Consider the following 20,220-nt stretch of genomic DNA (forward strand, 5'->3'; position numbering starts at 1 on the left):
TCAATTCTAAAAATTAAGTAGGCCAAAGGGTGGTGTTAATATTTTACCTTTAAGTTGAAATTTTCTTACGATTCGGACCTCAAAACCACTCAGCCATTACAGTCCCATTAACGCGATGATTTTTTATTGTGATATGACTTTTTTTTTTTTCAGCTCGTCAACACTTCGTATCTGTTTCATATTTGATTTTAAAATTACTGAATAATTGTAAATAATAATATTAAATTACTGAATAATAATAATAAAAAAACCCTTTGTCCTTTATTTTGGTAATGGCTAAAAAAAGGCTTAAATAAGTTCAGATCCTTTGTGAACCAAGGGTTTCGGTCTTTATTAAAAGCAGAGGGCCCAGTTTTATTTATTTATTATTTTCTTTTACCTTTTCGTTTTGCATTTTTACCTATAAAACAGAATATTTACACACATGACACATAAATTAATTAAGTACATTTAAAATATAATTTTATAAATTATCATTAATATTAATCAATTAATCGGTCATAAAGGCCAGAGAATTTTTTTAAAAATATTATTTATACATTTTTTTTCTGTTTTTGTTAGAGCTTCCAAAAAATCAACTGACTAGTGTATTATTCCATAGATTTTGTCCATTTTTTTTTTTTTTAACAAAAACAAAACAAAAACAACAACAAAAAACAACATAAATATATTATTTAAATTATTTTTATATAAGCCTTGCCCTTTTTAGTTGGATAATGAGGAAATAAAATTAAAAATAGAAGTAAAATAAATAAATTTTCACTGAATAGAAGTCGTCAGTTCCAGGTGTCCTTGGGAGTTGATCATTATTGCAATGAATATTCACAAGAACGTTTTTTTTAAAGTCCTTCCTAGACAGAGTGTGTATGTGAATTAATTTGTTTTGGCATGAGGCTGTGATTCGTAATTTTAGAAATTATTTTAAAAAAAATTTTTTTTGTTTCTCCTCTACTAAAAATTGTCTAATATACGGCAAAGACACTAAAAATTGTTTTTCCGTTTATTTACAATTTAAATCTAAGAAAAATCAATTGTTCCTAATTTTCCCCCAGTTTTTTTTATTATCCATTTATTTTATTTTTTATAATTTGTTAGTCGGCTGGTTTTTTGCGGTGCAGGGGCAAAGGAGAGCTCCGAGGCCAGTTTTATTCGAGTATCGAGATGGCCGCAAAGCCGATGAGCGCCACATCACTCATAGTCTCATTCGGCGCTATACCAGAATTCTATATTTAAAAAAAAAATAAATAAATAAATAAATAAAACTTATTTTTTTCCAAAATAAATAAATAAATAATTAATAATAATTACAAGCTGGAACGTGACTGAATTGGTCCCCTGGGTCTCGATCAGCTTCTGCAGGTTGGTGGCGATTACGATCATGTCGCGTGGGTCAACAAGACCCGCGCCTACCATTTCGGCCGCAATACCCTCTGCCGAATCCTTACCGACGGCAAACTCGAACCTGATGTCGTTCAGCTCCCTCTTGGCATTCCTGCCCGGAAAAAAAAGCAAAAAAAAATTATATCTCAATTTTCACCAATTTTATAAATATTTTTTTTTAAATATTATTATTAAACGGTTTGTGGATGGAGAGAAAAAATCTTATACTACAAATGTTTGTATCAGGTCATAAAATACGTCCAGAACAAATTTTGTAATTTTGACCTACCAGAACTCAGGTTAGTGATTAATTCCTCGATGTTTTGATTGCAGACTTCATTAAGTTTTTTTCAATTAACTCAGAGAAATTTTAATGAGATATGTCAAGTGTCTCTGTATCGTCTCGTGTAGACGTTCTTTTTCAGGAATCAAATCAGAATTCAAACCGCTTACTAAGAGGACTCGACGGTCTTTTTTGTGGCTCCACCAACTTTAGAATCGATCAAAGATCACCCATGGGACCAGAACCCCAACTAGGCACAGTGCTTAAGTTGGGACTGGAAAAAATGGACTGTAAAAGAAAATCCCAACCACCAGGTATGAGGCAAGCTTAAAAAGGAAGGCAGAGGGATTCTTCTCTCTCAACAGACAGGATTTGAGGAGGATTATAAATAGGTCTCTATTCCGGCACTGCCTTCTTAACTATTATCTGAGGAAGATTGGCAAGGATATCCTTTGTGAATGTGAAGCATTAGCCTGACGGTACAGCCACTTCGGTAGGCCATTTATCACACCAAAATGGGGCTGTGAAGAGGCACTAAGGAAAGTATATGAAAAATTGCACTTTCTAGACATGGTTATAATTTTATAGGGATTCCTATTTAGGTAACATATTTTTGAACAACTATCAGAGCAAGAAAGTGGATAACTAGTAGAATCGAACTAGATATCTAAGCTAGGTCGGGAGTGGTTTGGAAATAATCACTATGGAGCAGTGAGTGGTCAATGAGTGATGAGCTGCCAGAGAGCAGTGAGTAGTGAGCCTTAGTGTAACTTGGCCACATTGCTATCACCTTAAGTAAGCAATTATGCTGAGGTGTAAGTTAGCAACATTGCTACCACCTCAGTTGAGCAATAATGCTGAAGTGTAAATTGGCAACAATGGTACTATCTCAAGTGAGCAACTGTTCTGAGGTCTAAGTTGGCAACATTGCTACCACCTCAAATGGGCAATTATACTAGAATTAAAAATGCAAATTAGTAGATAAAAAGAACACAGAATAATTTACAAAACAAAGAAAATAATACAGAAATTAATAATAATAATAATAATAATAATAATAATAATAATAATAATAAACGAAGAAATGATGTTTGTAAATCGATCTGCAGATAATCAATGTAGAGTTCAAATCTTCTTTAAGGTCTTTACCCGGTGAAAGAAAGACAAAAATGTTGGGATCTCCAAGCTTTTGGCAACATTGTTGCCATCATCAGGGCCTATTTATTAAGAAAAAATATACATAATTGATATAAATTTAACAATCAACAATTAAAACAATAATGCATACTTTCCCAAGAGAGCAGGGAAAAACTTCTCATCGGAAAAAACTAATGTAAAAGTGCTTTGGTTTAGGTTATGAAGCACATGGCCAGCATTCATTCATACATGGTGAACAAGACATCTATGTAAAGTAGTGAGTAATTATTCGCATATAACATTAACAATTGACAAAAATAATAATTTATATATATAATAACATTTTTTTNATACAAATGAGTAATCCTGTAAACGTAAACAGAATATTTTATATAGATTTTTTTTAATGAAAACTTAAAATCCTGCATTATTTTCCGGACAACCCGATACAAAGGATTACAATTAAGATGAGAACACGACACAACGTCGCCTCACCTAAGGTTGGACTGTTACAATTAGTAACAAAGTAGTCAAAAAAAAAGTGGACTTTGGACTTGTAATTATATGAATTCATTAGTGAGGTAATTTTAAAAAAATGTTATTATATATATATATATATATATAAATTATTATTTTTGTCAATTGTTAATGTTATATGCAAATAATTACTCACTACTTTATATAGATGTCTTGTTCACCATGTATAACTGAATGCTGGCCATGTGCTTCATAACCTAAACCAAAGCACTTTTACATTAGTTTTTTCCAATGAGAATTTTTTTCTCTTCTCTCTTGGGAAAGTATGCATTATTGTTTTAATTGTTGATTGTTAAATGTATATTAATTATGTATATTTTTTCTTAATAAATAGGCCCTGATGATGGCAACATAATGTTGCCGAGAGCTTGGTGATCCCAACACTTTTGTCTTTCTTTTACCTGGTAAAGACCTTAAAGAAGATTTGAACTCTACAATAATAATAAACATTCTTCCTTGCTTGAAAAAGAGAAAAAAAATTACAATGGAAAATTTCCAAATAAATATTTGCATTGAATAAGGAAAATATAACTACAGCAATTTTTGAAGAACTGTCAGAGCAAAAAAATGGATAACTATTAAAATCAAACCAGATATCTAGGATAGATCAGAAGCGGTTTGGAATCACTGTAGAGCAAGGATTGGTCAATGAGCAAGACCTGCCAGGTAGCAGCAAGCAGTGAACTGCTGAAGTTTCTGGTACTCTTTATATATGTTTTTTTTTTTTTTTTTTTTTTTTTTTTTTTTTTTTTTTTTTTTTTTTAAATCGAATGAACAACCACTCAGTTTGTTGTTCACTGATGAACAGCAGTGAACAGTGAGTGGTGTACTTCCAGGGTGAGCAGTCAACAAGTGGTGAGTGGTGAGAGAACAGTGAACTGTGGTAAATTGTCACAGTTGCTGCTTATATTTTTCTTTTGATCGACTGATCGTCCACTTAGGAAAGCTCACCGATTTCCCATTTATTATTATTTATGGCAAAAGCTAAACATCACAAATCTACCTAATTTGTGATGTTTGGCTTTAACCAGTCTGACCTGCTGTTTCCCCTCTGGGGAAAAATACCTGCCGACTAAATATCTCCTCAAATCGAATTATTGAAAAATGCCACTGACTTATTTTACAAGCCGATACTTTTATTTAATTAATATTAATTTAAATTTAATATTTATTAAAAGAAAAAGTCTCACAAATGCGTTGGCAGTACAATGTTACAGCACAAATTCGGTACCCTGGAGAAAAAACAAAATACGATTACGGTTTGAGGGTTGAAACTGAACCGTGTGATTTTAACCGAGCCAGGGAATCGCGCTTGTAGTTTATTTTATTTTTTTTGTTTTAAAGGGACGAGTCTTACCTCATACGAAGGACGAGGTTCAATGGTGATACGCCTTCTGATTCAGTCAGGTCCTTCTCACTCCCTGAAGAGCCTTCCTCCAAGTTGTTCATCGGTTTTTCAGTTCCCTAAATTAAAAAAAAAAAAAAATTAATTAAAAAAACAAACAATATATAATGCAAATTTTTTAAAAATAATAACCTCTTCATCGCTTGAAAGTCCACCTTCTTCCTCGGAAGACCAAACCCACTCACCGGTCACCGTACGGTGCAGCCTGCCTGACGTGCCAGGCTGACGTTTCGCTGCTTTCTGCACCCTCGTCTCCAAGCTAGGCCCAATTGCTACAAGCGTCTGCTGAAGGTACTTCCTGTCCTTGGCCTTCTTGAAGAACGGGTGCTTTAGAAGTTCGGTGGCCGTAGGTCTTTAAAAAAACAAAATTAAAAAGTAAAAAAATTAAGTAAAATGTATATTATTTTAATGTTTGGAATACCGTTTGGCAGGGTCTTTCTGTAGGCAGTCGATGATCATGCGACGGAAAGTCTTCCCATATGCCCGGTACTGGTCCTTCTCCTCTGCACCTGTGTCGAGTGTAGGTGGCTCGTTCTGAAGCGTAAGCATGAGCACCTTCATAGGCGGGTACTTGTGGTATGGTGCCGTGCCTGTCGCCATCTCAATCGCCGTGATCCCGAATGACCAGATATCGGCTTTGAAGTCGTAACCGTGATCCTGCTCCATAACCTCAGGTGCCATCCAACAAGGCGTACCAACGAAAGTGTGGCGTACCTTCTGCCTGGACAAGTCCCGCCCGGTTGCGAGCCAGGCACTCACGCCGAAATCGGCTATTTGCACTGTGCCGTCCTCGCCGAGTAAAATATTCCCCGCCTTGATGTCCCTGCAAACAAATAAAGTTTTACAATCAATTCTAAAAAAAAAGAAAAAAAAATCAACAAGATAAAGGGTTTATTTATTTAAACTATCTTCAGGAAATTTATTGCTGTTATTAATTTTTTTTTATTACCTGTGTATTTGTCCATTGCTGTGGAAGTACTCAAGGCCTTTGAGCACCTCTTTGAGGACGGTGGCAATGGTCGACTCGTCGAAGACCCCGTGGCGGCAGTTGGCGGAACGCATCTTATGCTTGATTATGTCGAGGAGAGATCCGCCTTCGAGTAGACGTAGTACAAGCCAAAGTTCCTCCCGTACGACGAAGCTCGTATAATATGTGACGACGTTCTCGTGATTGCACGACGACATCGCCTGGATCTCCTTCTACGATGGGGGGGAGGGCGCGGGGTCATGCCCAGAACAGAGAATTGAAACGTCCTTTTTTTTTAATTATTAAGAAGCAGGGGGAAGAACGCGTACTTCATCTTTACAAAGCGGTATGAGCAAGCAGGGACCCCATAATGAGCAAAACAAGCATCGTTCGCTTTATAAAATTCAAAAGCTTTTTTTGCTTTCAAAGCAGTCTTTAACTTTTAAAATGATCGACTTACCAAAACAACACAGGGTTTCCTACGTGGGGCCGGTAAACAAACCTGAATTTTTCAACGGAGGAACGTTTTAAATTTTTTTTCTTCATTTATTTTTAAGCTGAACATTAAAAAAAAAAAAGAAAATAAACAGAGAAGAATGAAACCCTCCATATCCTTGGGTTTGACATCAATTTCATCCTGGTTCATGGATTTCCCATAAATTCCCGTTGTATCCTATCAGCCAATCAAATTCATGAGAACCCCCCACCTCTATTCTATCAATCAAAACCATGGATATCACCCAATATTTATTGATCTACCCCAATCGAATTTCATGGACATCGCAGATTCATATTCAACGGATTTGTCTTTAAAAAGAAATACTCGCCTGATGAAACATCCCCATATAATCAATCAATCAAATCCCATGGATGTCGCGGATTTGTATTGAAGATATAACCTCCTCATGATGAAACCTACTTATACAATCAATCCTATGACTGATGGGAATTAATCCATTCAAACAACAGATGAAATCAATTGATGAAACAAAAACCTGGAGATAAGAAATTTTCTCATGAATCAATCATATCCTCCAAATATTGTGGAATCATATTGAACAGATAACTGTTCTCTTATGAGACCTTCTTGTATTCATGGATATTGTGGAAACAATTTAATGGAAAACCACAGCACGAAATGAATGATCAATCAATCCATCAAAACCCATGGCTATTATGGATTGAGATTTATGAGAACAAATGGGTATCAATCAGATTCAAAAGGATAACCTTCAGCTGATGAAACCTCATACAATCAACCAAATCACATGGATAATGCGAATTCATATCGAATGGATAACCTTCTCCTGATGAAACCTTCCCATAATCAATCCAAGCCAATGCATATTGCGGATTTACTTTAAAAGAAATCTTTCGTCTAAGGAAACTTCCTGATACAATCAATCAAATCCCATGGAAATCAGTCAAATTCAAAAGGATAACCTTCACCTGATGAAACCTCCTAGTGCAATCAACTGTGTCTCATGGATATTGTGGAATCAATGTAAAGGAAACCCTCATGAAACTTGCTGATCCATCAATCAGATAACCTGCCTATGACGAAACCTTTTTGAACAATCAATCCGATTAGAGTTCAAAGTTGAACGTATAGAATTCATGGGAAACCAACCGGTGTACCAACCGGTACAATTTGTATTGATTGTTCAGAGAACGAGGGAAAATCCTCGGCATGATGAAACCTCCCGATAAAATGAAAAATGCATGATTTATCATCAATAAATGATTTTTTGTCTTTGGACTCCTTTACAAGTTTTCTGTTGATGACGAGGTGAATTTAAGAGAGAATGATGCAATCGTTTTTTGTGGGGGAAAAAACCCCTAGTGAGTTTGAATGAGTTCGTTGACCTAAATTGAGAAAGGGTTAAGTTGGCAGGTTTGGGACAAAAACGAACGCCCCTTTTTTTCTTATCAGTTTGGTTTTTTTAAGGAGGGGAAGAAAAAACAGTCGGGTTTTAATTTTTATTTATTTTAGAAATAAGGTTAAAATGAAGTGACTTTTTGGTCACGGGTGTAATAAAGTGAAAATAAACGTGTTATCACTCACCAGAAGTTCGTCCATGCTCGTGTTCCATTTTTCCAGGTTGATCCTCTTGATGGCGCATTTCTCCTCCCTCGGCTTGCAGAAGGCGCCGTGTACGACGGCCGTCGCGCCGACACCTTTACGAAGAAAAACACTGATTTTTTTATATTTGTCCGCGTTGTCGTGTCGTCATGGCTGATATAAAGCGAAGCCGGGCGGACCCGTATTTAGACATTTTACCTATCACCTCCTTGAGTTCGTAGTCATCCTTGCTGTTGGGCCAGGGGACGTTCGCCATCTTAGCCTGACTGCATACCTGGAACTGACGGGCGCGAGGCTCCTGGCTCGGTGGTGGGGAACCGTCCGGCGAGAGCTTCGTGTAAAGTCCGCCCGGTCCATCTGAATTGAGTGAAGTCCTTCTTTAAAAAAAATAATATATATAAAAATAAAATAATAAAATATTTTAAAAAAATCCGCCATAACAAAACACCACTACATTTTTTTTTCACTCCACAACTTCCTCTTCACAACCGAAAAAACTCTTCAGACACTAAACCCAAAAATTTTATTAAAAAAATAAAGGAAACGCTAAGCACTGATAAATTTTAAATCTGAAACGTAAAGAAATGCTTTTAGAAAAAAAAAATTTAAAATAATTATGGCGCCCCCATCGCAAATTTACAAAAGGGTGGGGACATGATTTCAGCTGTTCTTGAAAAAAAAGGAAAAAGCGGGATATTTAAAAATCCCTCATCATACTCTTTCTTCCTCTCTAAATATAATAAAATATTAATCTGTAAAATAAAACCATACAGTTATTCCAAAAATTCGTTTTGAAGCAGTTTTTATTTAATCGTTTTTGTTTTGCTGTTGTTTCTTTATTACCACAAAGGCGAAACAGGTAAAATTTGATAATTTTGGGGCAAACGGTTTATGAACTTTTTGCAAGATCCCAGCTCGTTTTACTGACCGGTGGAACTGAATGACTGCTCTTTTGGGATTGGACAAAACTACCATTATCAGACAGATTTGAAAGACTTTTTTACCCTTTGTGCCTGAATCAAAACGCTTAAAATTCGGCATCAAATTCTGAAATGCGAGTCATTTCAAAAGGCAATGCTATTGTTATGTATTTCTTAATGTATTTTATGTATATAGTTATGTATTTTTTTAAGAACAAACATCTCAATTTGTATACCTACTAAAGAAATTTTTTAAATTTATTATTAATTTAATTTTGGTTTAGGTATGGCTTTTTGGTACTGTCCAACAATGTATTGTAAAGAGTCAGTTAAAGAGTCGTTTCTGTATTATATTCTTAATTTTGTAAATAATTCTAATGTTTTCTTTTGTCTTCTAATTTGCATTTGTAATACCAACATATATACTTATTATGCCTCAGTATAATTGCCTAACTGAGGAGGTAGCAATGTGACCAACTTACACCTAGGCATATTTACCTATATGAGGTGGCAGAAATATTGCCGACTTTCTCAGCATAGTTGCACATTGAAGGTGGTAGCTACATTGGCAACTTACACCTTAGCATAGTTGCTTATTTGAGGTGGTAGCAATGTTGCCAACTTACATCTCAGCATAGTTGGCTATTTGAGGTGGTAGTAATGTTGCCAACTTACACCTCAGCATAGTTGGCTATTTGAGGTGGTAGCAATATGGCCAACTTACACCTCAGCATAGTTGCCTAACTGAGGTGGTAGCAATGTTGCCAACTTACATGTCAGCATAGTTGCCTTTTTGAGGTGGTAGCAACATTGGCAACTTACACCTCAGCATAGTTGCCTGACTGAGGTGGTAGCAATGCTGCCAACTTACATGTCAGCATAGTTGCCTATTTGAGGTAGTAGCAACATTGGCAACTTACACCTCAGCATAGTTGGCTATTTGAGGTGGTAGCAATGTTGCCAACTTATGGATATAATAAAAAAAATCACTCAAACAAAAATAAATTTTTTCTTGCTATCCTCCTTGATGTTTCACATGCTTTTGACAAGGCCAAATATGTAAATAAATTCGGCGAGTCACAAAAACAGAGCCAGTACATTCACTGAGTGAGAGGTTCCAATCTGACCAATGAAAATAACAGTTTTTTCTATCTCAATACGCATCTGATATCACAAACGCCAAATGTATACAAAAATCCCATTTTAAATTACATATAAAATTTATTCTTGTTTTTAATTAGAATTTTGAATTTTTGTTCCATAATTTAAACATTTCCCGTAGGCTTGTATGGCTAACAATAATAACAATAATGGAGTCAGACTAGCAACAGTCTCAGCATGAGTATAGGCTCATCCTTATCCTTTTATTCATCCATTCAAATATGATATTTTATTATTATTATTAGCCATTCAAGCCTATGGGAAATGTTTAAATTATGGAACAAAAATTCAAAATTCAAATTAAAAAAAAAAAAACAGAAATAAATTTTATATGTAATTTAAAATGGGATTTTTGCATACATTTGGCCTTTCAAATTAAGAATTTTAAAAGGAAAAATTAAAGCTTGGATGGCAATAGGATAAATTAGTTTATGAGTGAATGTTTGGAGTCAGAGCTTTATAGCACTCAGAAGGGATATAGCTAAACTAAGATAGAAGATTTGGGATGTTAGGGCGTGAAATGATCTTAGCCGTTAAAACGCCCTTAAAAATTAATAATAATAATATACAAATGTAGAAAATTCAAAATATATACTGGCATTTTGTTCAATTTGATTACCACTTATTGTTTGACATAGTTATGCTTCAAGACAATAAAGCTCATTTAAAGACAATTATTAATTAAAATCAGGCTCACTGACCTTATCTTGGTACGCTTGAGAGAGTTGAAGACACCGGAACGGTTTTCGAACGTGATCCCCGTGAACTCCTTTGCATCCCTTAAAAAAATTTAATATTTTAATGTAATATAAAATTGGCTTTTCTCGACCTGTGAAGTGTTTAATGTCCAAAACCATTGTGGTACGGATGAAGGGATTTTTACATATTATTAAGAAATAAAAATCATAAGCTACTTTGGGATTCGAAACCAGAACTGCTAGAGCATGCCCTAACCACTAGGCTGCTATGGTTCCCTAATCAGATATAAAGTCTAAAAATTTTTTAAATCTGATTATAGCAGTTATAATCGGTTAAATTAAAACAAGTTTGATTTATAGAGATATGGGAGGACCACTTATGATCAGAGGATCTCTAACATTTAATAAATGCTATTGTGCATTCACAATAATATGTTTTAATTAGTGTTTATTGGGCAATGAGCAATTTTGGAGTAAAGAGAAGGTCCTAATGCATCTATTTAAGATATAAGAGAAAGTCTCCTTCCTTGAACGTGCATTGAATTTTCCATATAAGAGACTCAGTTTAATTTTCTGTCTCATCGCCCCCTTTCTTTAAGTTCTGATTGTTCATTTCCTGTTTTGACCAACGGCCTGTCGTCTGGGGAGTTAAACAGGTTCGATAGTTGTGCTAGACAACAATGAGATCGGCCAATGTCTACAAGAGTGCGAATACCCCCCCCCCCTCTAAAAAAAGAACCCTCTCTTAGTTAGACTTATGCTAATCAATTACACAAAACATTTGGGTAGCTGTTTTGTATGGACATATTGCTACGATGTTGGAAATTAAAGAGAAATAAGGCTACACAAATCAAATATTCATTTATTAACAGGTGGCCTTCTTTGATTGTCTTCTGAGACCAGATCGAGGATAAAATAAAGATGATTGTTTTTTTAATTAATGGAATACGGCCAATAGTTAATTAATAAAATGAAAATTCTCTATACATTGTTCTCTCTCCGTAATTAAAATTTTTAAAATTAAAAAACAGAGGGGGGAACAACTCTGGGGGTGTGTGTGTGTGTGTGTGTGTGAGAGAGAGAGAGAGAGAGAGAGAGAGAGAGAGAGAGAGAGAATGTTTTGAGGGAGTGAGTGAGTGTGTGTGTGTTTGTGTGAAAGAGAGAGAGAGAGAGCGAATGACTAAAAAGGAGAGTAATACCAAGACCAGCTTAGACTATACGAATTTTTTATTGTTCAGTAACAAATTAAAAAAAAATATTGTAGGTCAGTCTACATTTTTTCTTGTTTTTAATATGTCAGACTTACCTACTGCTTAATAAGCGAAGAAGATAAGAACTAATGAAGAAAATATTAAATAAACTGAAAAAAAACTTATTTTTTAAAGGAAAATAGACAGTATATGTATTCTAATAGGTTTAACGTTTTGTGTGTACTGTAATAATAAAATGTATTGAAATTGATTTTATTGTACATATTTATATTGAATACCTCTGTAATCTGAATTTTTTATTAAGTATATATAGTATATACTAGTATATATTTATATATATAATTAATTAAATTTAACTTACATGCCAGCATATATCCTTTGAATTTTCTCTTATCAGAGAATTTACCAGAGATTGGCCTCCTGCTCACTTTCAGTCCGTACTGTCTCTCGGACCTCTCGCTCCTCTCTGCCGATCAAGAAACAAGTCGCGCATTTATTTTAAAATGTATAATTATTTATATTGTCGATTGAATTATTTGTAAATTATTTTCGTGCATTAAATGGATTCACGTTCAAAAGTACTGACCTGCCGACAAAAGCCATGGCTCCTGATATCGAATAAATCGCCGGTTATAGTCATTTAATCTTTGTTGAGATATTTCCTTGTTTTTTTTTTGTTTTTGTTTTTTTAAGGCGTTTAAACTGGGCCTTGGGTAAAGGAGGGTTTAGAAAAGAAAAAAAAAATTGGTCCACCGGTTGTATGGCCGACTCTGGCCCGGCCCTGCCTCTCGTCCCCTCTCTAGTGACCCCTGTTTAATTGACCTCAGTTAAATGACTCCGACAAGTGGCAGCCAACACGTGGGCCGGTTAAACGGCTGGAAGGCAAAACATACAAGGGGGGGGGCATGAGTTCCATTTTTTTAAAAAAATTTTCTTCCACCCCTTCTTTTTTATAACCCAACCACAAGAAACAACATTAAGTTGAAACTTTAAATACAAAAAAGTAAAAACATTGTTTCTTTATATTTTATAATCCTCTCTCTCTCACTCTCTCTCTAGAGTCAGAATTTAAATAATTAAAAAGTTAGTAAGCTCTGCATATTTTGAGAATAAATTTGAACGAAAGAGAATGAGAGAGAGACAATTTTATTGTCTCCAGGTAATAATTTCTCTTCAGGCCAGCAATATAATCATAATATAATATGAAAATACAATAAAATTAATTAATTAGTAACATTAATAGTAACAAATAGTAACAACAGTAAAAGTAAAAATTGAGACAGGATTACAGTCTAATTACCTTCCAATATTAGGTGCATCTTGATTGAAAAGGTAGGTCTGCATTTGCTTTGTAAATTTAATAATAAAATTTTAATTAATGTGACTTTTGAAGAAGAAAAAAAATCTATTTTTAATATTCTACATTTCTAAGACAGACTATGACATAAAAAAGCTTCCAAGTTAAATCTCCCAGTGTCGAGTGGAATGCAAGAAGATGCTTCCCTGAGTTGGGGTTAAACATTTGACAATATAAAAAAAAAGATTTCATTGCAAACAGGCTCATATTTTCATCCCTTGATAAATTAAAGAGTTAAAAAACAAAAAAAAGAAATTCTAGGAAATCATGCTAGGTGCCATTAATAATATGCATTAAGCTAGGTTATTACAAAAAAAAAAAAAAAAAAATACAATCTAGACGGCATTAAAGTCAGATTTAATTTGTAAACTACTTATTTGATAAAAATAAAAATTATTAATGTAAATATTATAAAATTTCATTTTTTCAATAAATCTTTTACATCAAAAATGGGCAGTGTTGCCTTAAACGGAAATGACATTGAGGAAATTCGTAGGTTGGCAGTACTGGTCCAGTGTGGTGACAGTAACCGTCGGTCATTTGACTAAAGAGGCCTACAAGGGAATCATAAGTACTCTACTTGCTTCCATAAACTATGTTTTCAAATATGTTATTTATAAAAGAGTTTACGATGGACAAACATTAAAATATTATATTGAACTATTTAAAACCAGACAGACAAGATCGGACTTGAGATATTTTTATTTTATTTTTTTTGTAACGTTACATACTGCAGTACATGTAAGTTTCGACTTGTTTTGTTTTCTTCTTTTTACCATTACTTAGGTCAAAAGTATAATATTTTCCCAAAAGACCCAAAATTGAAATGTTTAACTCCTAGTATTGCAAGTGAGACCATAGCTCCTACACCTCCTATCATTCCAATGTAAGGAAAAGTTTTTTAAAACACTTTTAACTCTTTTTGTAAGTTGATTTACTTAAATACAAGCTTTCTGAATATAGCATTTTATAAAATTACGAGGTAAATGTCTAATTTTTATGTAGAGAGGCAGCCATTTTCAAGTTATGAATGGCTATGTAAAACTCTTAGTTGATGTTGCAATCCCCAAGATTTAACATTTCATCCAACATTTTTCATCTAAATTTTAAAAAAATTATTGCAGTTAGGATTTTAATTATGATATTTGAATTAGAAAAGATCTTTAATAGCGTAATAAAACACACAGTAAATGGTCCAACCATCTGTGGTAACTTAAACACCTCATGCAAATCAGTACAAATGCCTGGCAAATGTTTTTCCCTTAAAAGATGATAAATAAGACAAAAAGGATGTGATTTTTTTTAAAGCAGTTAAATATTATTATTATTTCAATTAAATAATCTTTTTATGTAAGCTTTTAGTTGAAATGAAAAAGTTAGTCACGAGTGGGATTCGAACCCATGACATTTGGCTAAATACGCCGCTGCTCTAACCACTTGAGCTATCGTGACTTCGATCCACTCGGACACCAACTTCCCATCTCTATCTACAACCTTTTCGAATTTTCCCACCTTTTGCCATTTTTCACCCACCTTTTGTGGCTATCATTATTAATTTCTATATCAATTTCTTTATTTTGTAAATTATTCTGTTTTCTTTTTATCTACTAATTTGCAATTATAATACCTCAGTTTTAACCCGTTTGCCGAGTCATTGCCTATTTGAGGGGGTAACAATGTGGTCAACTTACACCTCAGCATATTTGCCTAACTGAGGTGGTAGCAATGCTGCCAACTATATTCTTAATAGATCATTTTCAGAAGTTATTCATTGTTTGACCAATTTGGCATTAATCAGGCTTGCCGACTTAATTAGAGTTTTAGTTCGGAATTTTTTTAAGTTTTATTTTAAGAGTACAACATTAATATATAATTACACATATAATGTGTAATGTTAATGTAAAAAAATCAATTTATATCAATTATATGTATATTTTAATATATTAGGATTTATTATGGTATGTGTTTGTTGTAAATTTATTTCAAGATATACATGTGTAATTTTTCTTTGCTTCTACATTTGATAAAAAAAATAGTTACTTCCATTATATAGGTATTTGTTGATTATGTGTTTGATTGACACAAAAAATGCGATTAAAGATCCCAGGTATTGTGGTGTGTGTTAGTCAGATGGTCTGAGGCCACCAACCCCCACAAGAAGAGCTTTGACTACCAGGCCTCAGGAATTTGGTTTTCTTTCCCTCCGTCACTGTTGAGTTTAAGACTGGCTGTACCAGAGAACGAAGTTAGATGAAGAGAGAGTGTGAAGGCACGAGATGATCACCTGAGTCCAGTCAAGGAGTTCATCTTAAGAAAAGCCTCCAGCAATCCACCTCCTTCATTCAAAACCAAGACCCAGGCCAACATTTCTCCCCAGCATGAATAGGATAAAGCCTTTCTTTTATCAGACCTTATCAGACCGATCTACCCTTCGAGGGGTCCCAGGGCACAGGATATAGAGAGAGGAGAAATAATAAGCTTAAGGACGTTGGCCTTTTTACGATCTGCACACAGCGACCAGTATAGGTCCATGCATTTCCAGTTCCTCATTAAGCTTAAGGCATTTTTTGCATGATACCAAAGCTTTTTCAAAAATTCTCCAAAGTTGGAAGTTAGACGCCAAAAAAATTTGAAGACAACAGATCACTGATGGTCTTGGGATTTTTTTAACAAAATGAAACTCTTTTGAATTCGTTATTATTGATTTATTGTTGAATAAAATTTTAAAAAAAAATACTCTGTCGTACTTTTCCCAGGCTGTTTTATGCCTTAAGATCGCACCATCAAACGTCGCATTTGCTGCTAAAATTATTAAAAAAAATTAAAATGATATAATTTTTTTTGTTAAATTTGTACTTACAAATCCAACCCCTTTGATCACACAAGCGAGGAATTCTTTCCAGTTGTTGGAATCTGGTAGTTTTCTCTCTTTGACCACAGTCTCAATCTCCTCTATAGGCCAAATGCGGATAAAATAATTTTTTTTTGAACTTTAAAAAAAAAAATAAATCACACTTACGCAGTTGGATTCCATTTTTCTCCGTGCACTGCTTGATGACATGTTCGACTGCCACTTGGTTTTCTTCTTCCTTCGCCTATGAAATGATAAAAAATAATTTTTGTTCAAGTATAATAATTTTTTAAATTTTAATTACAGAGGAAGAAGGAAACGAAGATATGATCGTGATCAAAATGAGGATCAAAGTACAGCTAGGCATTGTCGATATGATGTGGCAGATTGAAAGCTTGTCCTTGCAATTATATACGATGAGCACCAAGGGGGAAAAGAATGTTTCGCCCGATTATAAAAGAAAAACAGGAAGAAGACAAAAAAAATAGCATGGCGAATGGTCGTCGAAGCCAGGGCCTGTGACGAGACCTTGGACTTGAAGGCCTTTTCTTCTTATATATAAATGAAAGAAAAAAAGTTTTCAATCGATAAATATCAACAAATGGATCTCAACATTAAGGATAAACAAATGCATCTATCATTGTTAAGTTACAAAAATATCAAGCATTTCTTGCACAATTTACAAATTTCTTTGCTGAACGTTTTTGCAGAGATTATACCAAAAATGGACCAATAAATTTAATGCTATAAATTTTTATTTTTTAACTCACTAATATTTCAAGACTGCCGAAGGAAAAAAAAAAAGATCAAACCTTAAATATCCATGAGATATTTAAACTTCATTTTTAATTTAAATTTAATTTGGCCTTCAATAAAGTGTACCAATTTTTCCCATTGTCATTAAAGTGATTTTCATAATTTTTAACTAAATAATAAAATTAGTGTAAAATATTCATTACTTTAATGCATATGGAGATTTGTGACAGACGGAGTGTCGTAGAATTAAAGTAAAAGTATTGAACAGTTTAAAAAGTGTTCGTAGGTACAGTGCTGAGATATAAGTTGGCCACATTGCTACCACCTCAAATGGGCAACTCTGCTGAGGCGTGAGTTAGCTACATTGCTACCACCTTAGTTAGGCAATTATGCTAAAGTGTATGTTGGCCACATTCCTTCCACCTCAAGCAATTTTGTTGAGGTGTAAGTACTACCTCAAGTGAGCAACTGTCCTGAGGTGCAAGCTGGCAACATTGCTACAACTCAGTTTAGCAATTATGCTGAGGCGTAAGTTGGCAATTGCTACATCTAACAAGCATGGCATAGCAGGATCCTATGAGAAGGGGTACAGATTTTGATACATGCGTTTTCTTGTAAATTAAACAGCTTCACACAATTTTTGTTTCCATAAAATATGCTGCTATGCTTAACCTATAATAATAATAATAATAATAATAATAATAATAAATAAAATGTACACATTTGATAGTATGAAATAATTTCTTTAAAAAATATATTTTAAATTTGTATAATTGACATTTTGTACATTGTATAGTTACAAATATATTTTGATGTTGCACTGGTCAAACTTTGGTCGTTTCTTCATCTGAGAAGTTGGAGTCGATGAGTCCGTTGAGCTTTTGCATGACCAGGTCGAGGTCACGGTGTAGTTGCTGTGTGTACGAGACATCTTTAGATATCTCGTCTGCCCAGTCGGAAAACCTGCTTGTGGACGGGTCATCATGCACCTCGACGACGGGGCTTAGGTCGAATGCCGCCGTGAGTTTCTTGACAGGTGTACTCATAAAAAAGTCATCTTGTATGTCTTTCCTTAAAGATCTGAGTCTTTCGGCATGTTCCTCTAGGAACTTTACATGATCAGAGATCGTTTCGGCGTCATGTTCATTCAGTAGTTTCCTTTGCGCCTCAATCTGACTTATTATATCGGTGAGTTTATCGCCAGGCCTTTCAAAGACAGAATCGTCTGGTATTTCAGGACCGTCATCCGCAGGGAGGTATTGTAGTTTTGAACGGTTACGAACGAGTCGGTACAAGAGCGACCTGATCAGCATCACACAAGACGAAGTACGTACGCAATACTCGCATATTTTATGACTCAGTTTGTGCTTTTTTGTAACTTTACCCGTAAAAAAGCACTCCTGGCAGAGATCGTAGCCGATGCATTTGAGGCAGCTGTAGCGCAGTCCGAGGACAGAGGATCCGCAAGACGCGCACCTAACTCCATGCTCGACTCCTTCCGCTGCCCTCATCCTGTAAAGCGTAGAGAGCCAGACAAGCAACTGCGGCTCTTTCAACGTCCAACAGATAAACTCACTGGCATTCACTCCAAACGACGACGTCCCATAACAAGAGTCCAATGTCGATTCGACATATTTTGAAGAAAAAGTATTAGACTCGGATAGAAATCGAGTCAAGGCGAGAAGTGAATCGAGCAGCTTGTTCAACCTTGTTCTCGGCAGCAGGAGATTATGATCGCAAAGCTGTTTGAACCAATACTGATATTTGGCCTGTAGAGGCGATCCGCACAAACAAACGAGGCAGACTTTCAAATCCAAAACGCTGATTTTATCAGAATTGAAGACTTTTGTTAAAAACTCTTTTGTGAGACTTACGCGCCTCTCGACATCGAAACGCGCTCCTTGTTCGGCCCGGGAAGCGTAGAACAAGTCGTAGAGGATGCTTTCAAGCTGTTCGTCACCGACGAATATCTTTTCGTTAGTGTAAACGAGCCGGTGCCGGGCGAGGACGCCGTCTACGGTGGAGACGCGTACGGCTCCGAGGCCGAGGCCGTCTTGGAAGACTTTCACCTTGGCCGCCGTCCTATAAGCGGCGTATTTTATCCGGTCGCACGACCGAGACGCGTCGTAGAGGGCGGCGAGGCCCGAGGTGGCGTCCGCCGGAGACGAACTTCCGTCCGAGCGGCCCTTCATCCGAAATTCCGAATACGGTCAAATAAGCGGCCGTTTGACAAAAAAAAAGCCGCCAATCTGAGAGGTTGCACGATTCGAATCGGAGAGGAAATAGATTTGCCAACCTCAAACCACCAGGCAAAATTTACCTATTTTTTAAAATTTTACCCACTTAAGACGATCACTTTTGATACAAACTTCCATATATCATAAAAAAATATTGTTTATGAAATTACACAAACAACATAAATTATTATCAAGAAACTCTTCCCACCCTCAGATCACGCATAAAATATTGATGAGCAAACTATGTAAACTGTCCCTCACCATAAATGATTGAAAAATAAACTCCATATCAAACACAAATTATTGACCAGGAAACTATGCAAAGTCCTATATTGCATAAATTATTGATAGTTAAATTAACTTTCCCTATCACGCGTAAATCATTGATCAAAAAACTTTATAAGCTTTCTGTTTTAACATAAATTTTTTATCAAGAAACTACGTACATTTTCCGTATCCTGCATAAATTATCGATAATTAAATTATGAAACTTTATAGCTTATGTAAATTACTGATGAGGAAATTAATTACGCATAAATTATTGATCAATAATCTTCGTAAACATTTCACATCACTTATATTGTTGATCAAGAAATTATACAACCCCCTTACCATGTATAAATTATTGATCATGAAACTATATAAACTCCTATATAACATAAATTATTGATTAAGGTTTTGGTTGTTAAAAAAGTCAGGGTCACAAGTGGGATTCGAACTCACAACCTACGGCTAAATATGCCGCTGCTCTACCACTTGAGCTATCGTGTCTTCGACCCACTCGGACACCAACTTCCCATCTCAACCCCACGTTTTGAATTTTCCTCCTTTTTGCCATTTTTCAAATGTGTAATCTATTTGATTCTTGGTGACAAATGAAATGGCCACGGAGAGCTTTAGTGAAGTATACTTCATTTTGCTTATTACATTTCATTAGGTTTTGTGATCTGCTTGACCAAATAAATTCTTTGGTTGAGATAAAAAACTCAGTGTCACAAGTGGGAAGAAAATATGCCAATCTTCCACAATACGTGTAAAGTATTGATCGGTAAACTTTACTTATAAAGCATAAATTATTAAAGAGAAGATGAAGACATTTCATATCACACAAAAATTATCGTTCAGTAAATTACATAAACCTACTGTATTGTGCATAAATAATTGATCAATAATCCTAAATAGTCCATAACATATACACTGTTGATCAAAAAATTGTGCCAACCCTCCCTATCCCTCA

General features: G+C 34.9%; 2 protein-coding genes across 6 annotated transcripts; both read right to left on the reverse strand.

The window, feature by feature from the left end:
- Positions 1 to 293: 293 nt before the first annotated feature.
- Positions 294 to 12,248, reverse strand: LOC106663070 (serine/threonine-protein kinase OSR1). Of its 5 annotated transcripts, none has more exons than XM_014387611.2 (11): positions 12,144 to 12,248; positions 10,575 to 10,652; positions 7,991 to 8,166; positions 7,775 to 7,887; positions 5,692 to 5,942; positions 5,164 to 5,565; positions 4,875 to 5,094; positions 4,695 to 4,801; positions 4,528 to 4,569; positions 1,309 to 1,492; positions 294 to 1,223 (listed from the first exon to the last, which is right to left on the reverse strand). In XM_014387611.2, coding segments are annotated over exons 1-11 (1,653 nt in total). In that variant the 5' UTR covers positions 12,146 to 12,248; the 3' UTR covers positions 294 to 1,145. The 5 variants fall into 5 exon arrangements, with proteins under 5 accessions (XP_014243097.1, XP_014243096.1, XP_014243098.1 ...); XM_014387610.2 differs by having other exon boundaries at positions 7,991 to 8,169; XM_014387612.2 differs by lacking the exon at positions 4,528 to 4,569 and having other exon boundaries at positions 7,991 to 8,169; positions 12,144 to 12,247.
- A 5,251-nt stretch (positions 12,249 to 17,499) lies between these two features.
- Positions 17,500 to 19,003, reverse strand: LOC106663255 (dystrophin-like). Its single transcript, XM_014387950.2, has one exon. It carries the CDS (start codon positions 18,936 to 18,938, stop codon positions 17,571 to 17,573), a length of 1,368 nt encoding a protein of 455 aa, XP_014243436.1. The 5' UTR covers positions 18,939 to 19,003; the 3' UTR covers positions 17,500 to 17,570.
- Between the last annotated feature and the right edge of the window lie 1,217 nt (positions 19,004 to 20,220).

The sequence above is a fragment of the Cimex lectularius genome, unplaced genomic scaffold, assembly GCF_000648675.2.
Source record: "Cimex lectularius strain Harlan isolate CLEC.00 unplaced genomic scaffold, Clec_2.1 scaffold14, whole genome shotgun sequence".
Classification (NCBI taxonomy): Eukaryota; Metazoa; Arthropoda; class Insecta; order Hemiptera; family Cimicidae; genus Cimex; species Cimex lectularius.

Excerpts from the sequence above, each read along its gene's own strand:
- LOC106663070 (XM_014387610.2), bottom strand. Across the intron at positions 7,888-7,990 it reads CGAACTCAAGGAGGTGATAG|GTGTCGGCGCGACGGCCGTC; the intron begins GTAAAATGTCTA and ends TTCTTCGTAAAG. Across the intron at positions 4,570-4,694 it reads AACCTCGTCCTTCGTATGAG|GGTACCGAATTTGTGCTGTA; the intron begins GTAAGACTCGTC and ends TTTTTTCTCCAG.
- LOC106663255 (XM_014387950.2), bottom strand. The coding sequence starts at position 18,938 with ATGAAGGGCCGCTCGGACGGAAGTTCGTCTCCGGCGGACGCCACCTCG.